The sequence below is a fragment of the Xenopus tropicalis genome, chromosome 8, assembly GCF_000004195.4.
Source record: "Xenopus tropicalis strain Nigerian chromosome 8, UCB_Xtro_10.0, whole genome shotgun sequence".
Classification (NCBI taxonomy): Eukaryota; Metazoa; Chordata; class Amphibia; order Anura; family Pipidae; genus Xenopus; species Xenopus tropicalis.
The window spans coordinates 96,300,264-96,309,978 of record NC_030684.2 but is presented as its reverse complement, the minus strand read 5'-3'; the positions used below and the strand labels follow the sequence as shown (position 1 = coordinate 96,309,978).

Here is a 9,715-nt window from a genome sequence, read left to right as displayed (position 1 = left end):
TACTATTTTATAAAGGCTGCCCACAAACCAGGAATCCCAAGTCCACTGGACTGTAGGCCATAGCCACCATTGTTTGTGATGGGCCATCTGGCACAGCTGCCTTATGACAACTCAGCTGTGGTGTTTGTGTGCTGGGGGTGGTGCTGATTGTGTGCTCAGCAGATTAACCTTTCACATGCATACAGGTGTCAACAAAGCGGGGTACAACTGAACCTTAGCATATGCACAACATCCATGGCCATTATTATTATTATAGGGACTAATACGCTCCTGCTGTTAAATATATACATGTATAGAGCTTCTCAAACTCCAAGGTGGCTTTTAATATCCTCAAAGGATATTTTTGTATTTTATTAGATTTAGTAGTTATCTGGAGATCTATTATCTGGAAATCCATTATCCAGACTCCTATTATAAAACATACTAAGATAGGTGTAGAATAAGGCAACTATTCAAAACCAGCAACAGCATTAGTGACCAAAAATAATTTATTGCTATATTTTACAACACAATTAACAACATTAAAAATATCTTTCACTGAAAGAACATTTTCAACCTATAAGGCTATTAAAAACAATGCACCTATGAATCAACAGATGTATGCTCAGTTAAGGCGTTACCTTGAAATATGTTTGGAACATAACTCTCTATCTCTATAAATACAGATATGTTCTTAAAATAATGAAAGTAAAATAGTTTGAAGTCATTACAAAAAAATCAAATGTATTCCTATGTTTTACAGTTTTTTTAAAGCACCAATGCATTTTTCCCACAGTCTGTGGAATGATGGAAGTTTAAGTTTAGCAACATACAGTAAGCTATTGCTTTCCTATGGCTATAAAAGGTAGCTGCCTATTAAAAATATCCACATTGTGATATAGATCTTTGTGAGAAGCAGTACTGGGCAATTGTCACCACATCTGGAAAAGCCATTCTGTGGCATTGTGCCCTAATTACAAATCTCAGTCTGTAGCTGGAAGGCCACAGGCTGATTGTCACTGCCTTATTTAAGTAACTGTTGAGTGTTTGATCTGTAACTTCATAATTTAAAGTACAAAGTATGACTCCCATTGTAGTGCAGTACTGTGTGGTTCCCTGGCCAAAATTAATTTCCTTCTACATTAAAAAATCAGTTTGGTATTTTCCATTCCAGCTCAGGCATATAGATGAGTTTCTGAAATCCAAGCAACTCAACCGTCCTGGTGCCAAATGCACATTAACTAACCAACCATAGTCTCCTACATGATCCTTCCATCATTTATACTGGATTAATCTCATAATCGACAATCTGGCACACATTTTTGTCTTCTACCCCAGTCAAGGATTTTGTAAAACTTCTTTATATCAAACAGGAAGGAGTCTTGAGAACTTGCTTTTAAGCATTAGTGCCCAATGTAAATGCTGAATGTTTTAAAGATGCTGAGTGTATGACACTTGGACAACCCTTATAATTCCTCAAACTGGCAATAGGGCCAATTATTCCTTCAGTGCATCACATAACTAAAGGGTGTCTAAGCCAGCGTGACTCTAAAGCATCTCCCCATCACTTTTTGACGTTGCTTGGTTTTTTCATATAAACACGTGAATTGACATCGGGGATAAGTTTGTGCGTGCTACTGGTGAATGTTGCTAGAAGTCGGCCTGCGGAATAAGACATGTATGCATTAGATAGAACATTTCCAGAGGACAGTCATCATAAAGCAAAATATGAGCAAAGGAACATGTCAGTCATACTACCTACATAAAAATAGCTTCTGCTCAAATACTATTACAAAGGCACCTCTCACAATTAGCAAATTAGATGCCACTGGCATCTTATAAAGCACTAGTGATTTCTCCTTATTTGCTTTACCCTCCTGCTGTAGTACGTCCTATAAATGATCTTCCCCTTATACATAAATATGGCAAAACACTTATACAGATTAGCTGCAATACACAATGTAAAAACATACCCATTCATGATTGTTGGTGTCTATGAAGGACATTTCAAAAAAGGTACATAATATACAAAGAGATGGGATATACTGTACATCTAATAATCTGTACCATTACTCCATGAATATGTGCAACGTGTTTTATTTGCCATTAATTGGTAATAAAGGAAAGGTAACCTGAAGAAATATTGTTGCTTTAAAGAGAAACTTTAGCCCTTAACAAACTGTGCCAGTGAATTGTTTAGTTGCTAGGGCTGCTATACAATTTCCCATCTACAGATGCCCTGTGCACCAAAAGTCCTGCATTTCTCCTCTCATATTCTGGGTCCTCTACTAACTGGCCCAACTCCTAATGTTAGTGGCTTTGCTCATGCACATAGAAACAAATAATATTACGGTACCTAGTAAGCATGTAAAAGTACATTTTGTATCTCTCATGTCATATGAATCTAAGTTTAGAACATGGCTAAGAGCGATTGTCCCTAAAAATCCACAGGCAGGTTGTGTACAAACAGCCTTACATGGAGATGGACATGGGCCCTTAACAGCACTTTACACTGAACATATCAACTTTCCAGCTTCATAAAACTCAATAACCTCTTTTATGCAGTGGGGACAAAAGGTACATGAAATGGGATTTCCCTTCCCATTATTAAAAGTGTGCATGAACACCATAAGCCCTGTGGCAGACTAGTGTTGGCATCCAATAAAAGCCTCTAGTTTAATATAACCGATATTAATGACTTGGTTCCTACATATCTGCGAGAGCCATCATGCCCCCAAAATATTGCTGCGAATAATGGACAGATAACCATCTAAAGTGCTCAAATCTGCTGGAAAATGCTGCTGCCACAGCAACTGGATGCACATAGAGCAAGATAAGAATGAAATTAATGGGGGATTTAGGAAATAAATTATTTTGTGAAAATATTTTATTAGCAAAAAAATCAAGCATTGTCTATACATGGACCAATAAAAGCTGCTAAACAGGCCCATCCAGAATAAATCAGCAGCTTATATGAGTCTCTTGCAAATTCACCCAGACATCTATCTGGCATGTTAGAAAATCAGATACACTGGCATTGGTGCACTGATGCAGCTCAATACTGAGCTCAACATACTGAAATGATTTCTTTTTCAGATATGTATCTCTTAAAGAAATATAAGCTTCAGCCCTTGAAAAGTTTGTTTTATGCTTTTATCCAGTACAGGCTGCTGGGGCAGGTCACAGATATGTATGACAATTCTGAGAGGAATCTTCTTACCTGTCCAGGTTCTTTGGTGACCAATGATAAAGTGGTGACAGTTTGTGTTCTTGCTACAGAATTCGGCAGCTTCTTCTGAATTGTGAACAGACAGCACACACCCTCTGTGATTGTAAGACGGCCAACATCTGTAGCCATCATTGGTTTCATTTAGTCTGTATCCTTCTATCAGCATGTAGTCTGCAACACAGCAAAAATTGGGAGTTTGTCTTTATTGCTGCCAGACACTCACAAATATACATGCACACTCTCAGTACCACTTGGAGGGATGAGCACGTTTTCTTTCTTTGCTACTATCTACTCAAATTTTAAATTTAAACCTCAATGGACATTCAGATTTTAGTGACATGTTTTAAGAGAAAGTTATTTGTAGAAGAACTGAACTGCCAGCTGTCACTGGCTTAAGCCATATTAGTCAAATAAGGCCCAAAAGAAACATATGCTATGCTGGCCTTATAACACTAAGTAATTCCCCCCACACACTGGCAAAAAAAAAGTTACTTTACTTGAAAACAAGATAATGAAGGAGAAAGCACCATGAGGAGAGGCTGTTGGGAATATGACAGACAGCTGGCAACAGTAAGGAAGATGACAATGCACCCATGTTATTACTAGCAAGATACCTTTTAAATATAGCAGTCGCCTCCTATGGTTCATTCCTGATTTGTACAGATTCAAAACATTCTGAAATGCTTCCAGGGTTTCATTAATGCCATAGCGTAAGTCACCTACAAAAAGAAAAAAATCCATCAGGTGTCTAGAAATTTCTCATAATAGTGTATAATGGTGCCACTATATGCCATATATATATTGCAAGCTTTCATCCAACTTTAAGCCAAGCAGCTGATTGCAGGGATGAACTACAGCAAGCACAAACATGCCATAAACCCAAGAGAATCTGACAACCACCTCCAGCCTATACTTACTATATATACTATACTAAATGAACACCATCAGCAAAAAAATTACATTTAACTTTAATGTTTATAATAAAGTGTTCTTTAAAAATTATATATATGTATTAGGTTAAAATTTAGTAATCTCCTTTCTAATTCTCTGTCACAGTTTATAGCTGAGGTTCTACCCCAGAATCTTATCAATTTTATAACAGACCATTCCAACCAAAGTAGCAAGAGATCCTACTTGAGAACCACTGGTTACATCCCTATAGGAGAGCCATTTAGGCCTTTAGATAGTGAACTACCAATCCCATGAGGGAAGCAGAAAGCAGTAGTTTAACATCAGATTTCCCCACTGTGACACACATACAACAAGGAATAATCAGTACCTGTAGCATTCATAATGTCCAAGAGAAGAGGCTGCAAAGCAGGAGGCGCTGCGTGAGGTAGCAGATACGTAAAAAAAAACCTAAAACATAAATAATCCAGCATGAGTTACTTTTGCTTCAGTCAGCAGACATCAAGCATTTTAGAGGCATGAGTTAGAGGCTGATGCCACACGTGGCATCTTGGTACTTGATAAATGCCCAGGGTTACCCAACATATAAAAAGATATGCAAATGTATCTGGCTATTCTGTTCCTCATACCTATATGCATTGAAGAGGTTCCTTTTTTCATTGATGCCAGTGCATCTCCCAGCCTTGGAGCACTTGACAGCAAATGTCCTGGATGGAAATTCAAGAGCACAGTCCTTGTCAGTTTTGCATTCAAGCTCCTCCATTGTGGCATCATCTATATCTGTCACTTTCAGGTTTTCATCAACTAGGACAAACTGCCTTGGCTGGAAATCCAGGAGAGCAATGGAACCCATGGGAGAGTTGGCTAAATAATGCAGCAAATTTACCAGTTCCAGGCAAATCTGGAAAAAAAAGATAAAAAAAGCATATGTAAGTATTTCACACTAGAAATGTAATAATTCCTGTACTCCATAACTTTATAATGCTAAATGTGTGTATGGTGGATGCAACTGATATCGGTAAAAGCCTTGGATATTGATTGTCTTGTCGATGGGGCAGGACTGAGAATTTTGATCAGGTTCCTTTGAAGATGCCCGAACATCGTAAAGTTAATGCTGAATCGTCAGGTAGGGGTAATGAATTTCTTTGTTTTTACCAGCATATACATTAGCAGAGTGGACGAATGATATTATAGTTGTAGCGTGTATGTCCACCTTTAAGGGCACATTTCTTTTTTAAAATGTGAGATTAGAGCTCACCATAGAAAAATTCACCCACTTGTGGTTTTAACAACATTAAGGGTCCCACTTTCTATTTAATTCTTTGGGAATTTTAGAAGTGTATTTTATCAGCGGGTGAAAGCTAGAGTTCAACATTTGATACATTTCTATAAATCCCATAGGAATGAATAGAAAGGGGTGGGTGAATTTTTCTGTTCTGAGCTCTAATCTCAAATTTTGAGAAATCTGCCTGTAGATCATGGTTAAAGGATTAGTCCAACTAATCTGGCCTATTACCAGTGGGGGCTAGCTTTCTTAAATATCCTTTCAGCTCATCTGGCTACTTGACCAATTTGTAGATCTGTATGTGTATGCTGAATGTTAATTCATTGGGACACACAGGCATATACTGCATGTTCATTTGCCGCTGCAGCACCTCTCATTAGTCTGGGTAAAAGGTACAATAGGATTATACGGCAAATGTCTCCAGATTGAATGATCCCACTAGAAGGTCTGTCTGTTTTCCTTCTTCACATATTACCTTGTTATATATAAACTGTGACAACAATATAACAATTGGAAAGGGGTGTGATGATAGTACATGGTTACACAACAGTGCCCATCAAGTTCAACCTTGACCCAGCATATACCAATTTCTAGTTGCTACAGAGCCCCAGAATGGTCAGTATTTCACTGAGTATTAATATCAATAGGCCTGTATATTCTAACTTGCTAAAAATGCATCTAGCCCTTCTTTACAACTATCTGGTTCAGTTCTGTGGAGGCAGTATACTTCTTTCATCTGTCTTATTCTTCAGCTGCTGTCTACAATCCACCTATGGTATATGCCACTACTGGATTAGATTTCCCCCTAGAAGCCTGCGGCTACATTCAGTTGCAGATTCCAAGTGAAAAACCAAAATATACAGATATACTATGCAGCTGTATGAAGGGTTCATGCTTATGCAAGTCCATCTAGTAAATCCCTATCTGTTTTCTGCTGTAGGCCTTTAAAAGGTAAATTGCAAATACCAGAATTGCTAATGTGGACTGGGGGTGGGACGCATTGAAATACAGTGTGTTTGCTAATCCCTGGGGGGGGGATTCATGAATACATTAACCCATCAACAACTGGCGGGACTTGCATGAACAAAGATGTCACTTGAGCACCTCCACATCCAGCAGCTATGTGGTTAATATTAGTCAGCATGGAGCCTGAGACTTGTTGGAACAATTGTCATTGTTATGTTTTCTTACTTTAAATCTCTTCTCCCAGGGGGTCTGCAGAAGCTGAATCATCTCAAGGGGAGATCCGAGTTCCAGCATAGCTGTGACCCTAAAGTCAGGAGCAATGCTATTCTCGTAGCAATGTCCATGCAACTGCAAAAGAGAAAAGACACATTTCAATAATAAAACACATGCCCTGAGTGGCTGAATGTGGATTTAGAACATCATTGCCAATTAAAAAGCAATTAAGATATTTGCATTATCTCTAAATGTGGTTTGCTGAACAATTCTACAGGCCAGATGTGCTTCAGACCCTTGGTATTTTTTAGAAACATATGGAAACTGGATCACCCTGAAATGGCAATTTTGGGCACACTGAGTGAGTTGAATTGGAAAAGCCTGACATTGCCAGAACTGGCACTTTTCAACCCAAAAATGACAGTAAAGCACCACTACTGGCATGCTTGAGGGAATAAAGGTCTGTGCATCTATAAGAGTTGCCACACTGGTTCCTTTCTAGTGCTAACAATTCATTCCTATAAGATTCGGTCTTGTGGCCAAACTGTACTGATATATGGCAGTTTTGTATTTCTTTTGCATTAAACCCTCTGGTTTTAGAGAGAGAGAAAAGCATGATTTAGAATATTGATATGATTCCACTAAAGGTTCTGCATTGATTTCACAGCAAGGTACCTGGATTTAGATGTAATGGAACAATCATGCCATTAATAACACCAAGCCATGTGCAGTGTATTTAAGACCTGATGCCAGTCATTTTTCTCTTATTTTAGCACATCCGGCCAAACATCCCATTTCCCCAATGTGTCTTCCTGACCGAATAGATCTTCTTGTGAAACTGTCATGATTTAACTGATATTAGCAGAGTCTCAGTTACATCATGGTACACAGATAACATAATGGCAAAAGCACTGCAGGTCTCATTATATTGCTTGCTTGTTTTTACAAAAGGCTAAAGATATGTGGCCCATTTGGCCCTGGGATCATGATACATGGCACAGTACCAGGACAGATTGGGGTCACTTCACACCTTCAGCTCAGTTTTTTCCACGATATAATATTTTGCTGTCTGACCCCGATAAAGTAGGTTATTTTCTGCTCTGAGCTGTATAGATGACCCTACCCTAGCTGTGTTATATCCTTCAAGGCAAATACCCTATATCAGATCAGGAATGAGATGCAGAATAGATCCTGGCAGTCAACCAAACAGTTGCTACAGCCTACAGCATTTGCCAGAATTTACTGATTGCCAGCCTTTGCCTGCCCTGTACCATGCATACCTATATACAAGTCAGGTACCCTACATGTCAAGCCCTGCAGCGTAAATGGGCGCTAAGGTAAATATATATTTACAGTGCCATGGCTAAAGCGCCGAATAGCAGGCAAAGGTAAAGTACCGACATATGTTTAGCTCTTGGCTACTGAGAGTTACAGTTCTGTAGCAGCAGCAGTGAAAGTAACACAGGGACCCCTCCTTACCGTAATGATCCCGGGGTGCCGCAAGGTCCGGAGCAGGGTGACCTCCTTGTGCAGTTTGTAGGTGGCGAGGGTGCCGCACCCAGTCAGGTCCCCGTAGCGCCGCACGCAGCGAGTCACATCGTTGCCCCCATTGTGCACGGATTTGAGGGCAATTTCCTTGCCGTTGAGCAGAGTTCCCCTCAGGACAAGTTTAGTGAAGCCGGAGCCCACATATTGGAGCCCAGATATATACGTGAGGTCCTTACAGCCTAGAGCCCCCTGCCCCATCGCCCTGGGAAGCAGCTGATCCTCTCCCCTTGCTCCATCTTCCCCCGAACCCGCCAGTAGTGAAGTGAGTAAGATCATCATGTCTCCGTGTCTCTCCATGATTTCCCTCTCCAGCCCGGGGTTGCGCTGGGCTCGCAGCAAGGACTTGTGCCTCCCATTATGGGCCAGTGGTTCCGTGTAGGAGAAGCGCAAATAGAGCGCAACCAGCACAGTCACTGCGGCTCCGCACAGGATAACGGCTCCCTTCATCGCCGGCCTTGGCAGCCCTCTCACCTCTGCCCTTTACTGTAAATGAACTAATTAGCTGAGGAATGCCGGCCCTTGTTTGTATAGTGGGATTGGATAATGGGGCCAGGGACACACTTTAAGGAGTGTCCTACCCCCCCCTCAGGGTTTATCCCATACCTGACATCTCTCAGCGAAGCGATCTCTTCGATGTCATTTGCCTCCTGCTCCCCCTAACGGGCAATAAGGAAATAGCAGGCTATTAACCCATGCTGTATTGGTACATATGTAACCGTATTGGCATCTTGATCCTGCTCACTGCAGACTTGTGTGTTCTTTTCCCTTGTGCTGAAAGAAATCCTCTGATGCCACACTGTTTGGGTACTATTCCAACACTGCAATGCTATAACCAGGCTGGGATTCAAAATGGCTTTGGAATTTCAAGTACACAGAGGCCCAGGTACACCCACAGGCCCACTGAATAGTGACTGTCTATAGCAGGATCCCCAACTATTTTTACTCATAAGCAACACTCAGGGTGGGACAGATTGTACAGGGCCTGCCGTCCCCAGGGGCTGTTATTGGCTATTTGTTAGCCCCAAGTGGACTGCTAGCCTGCAGGAGGCACTACTTGAACTACAACTGTTATATTATCTAACTAACAGGGTTACAAGACAATCAAATGGCCAGACTGAAATGGACCAAAATGTATGGCCAAGTTAGCCTATGTATTTGTAATGATCTCATATCTGCAGCACGATGTAGCCAGGACTGGCAATCTGTAGATGCTGGCAAATGCTAGAGGGGTTCCTGTAAGATACTATAGACCAGTGATCCCTAACAAGTGGCTCAGGAGCAACATGTTGCTCACCTCCGCCCTTTGATGTTTCTCCAAGTGGCCTCAAAATAAGTGCCCATTTTTACATTTCTGGCTTTGAGGCAAGTTTTGGAAGCACAGAGACACATTCTGTGTGTGTTCAACTTTAGGCCACTGCTGTTCAACATATTCCATGTAATGTTATCCTTATGTAATGTAATGTTATCCTTATGTAATGTAGGGCCTGCTGGTGGGAAGGGTTATGGCATATACATCTGGCAAATTATTTGCTTTTTCCCATTTGCCTATAGTTTGCTGGTTGTGCCCTAAGCTTCTCCTGCATTGT

The 9,715-nt window shown here is 40.7% G+C and overlaps 1 protein-coding gene across 1 annotated transcript; it reads right to left on the bottom strand.

Moving 5' to 3' along the window:
• Window positions 1–470: 470 nt before the first annotated feature.
• On the bottom strand, window positions 471–8,603 carry pkdcc.1 (protein kinase domain containing, cytoplasmic homolog, gene 1). The gene is given in 7 exon segments (NM_001142110.1): window positions 471–1,641; window positions 3,200–3,379; window positions 3,823–3,927; window positions 4,488–4,567; window positions 4,747–5,018; window positions 6,594–6,716; window positions 8,061–8,603. Coding segments are annotated over 7 exon segments (1,224 nt in total). The 5' UTR covers window positions 8,427–8,603; the 3' UTR covers window positions 471–1,543.
• Between the last annotated feature and the right edge of the window lie 1,112 nt (window positions 8,604–9,715).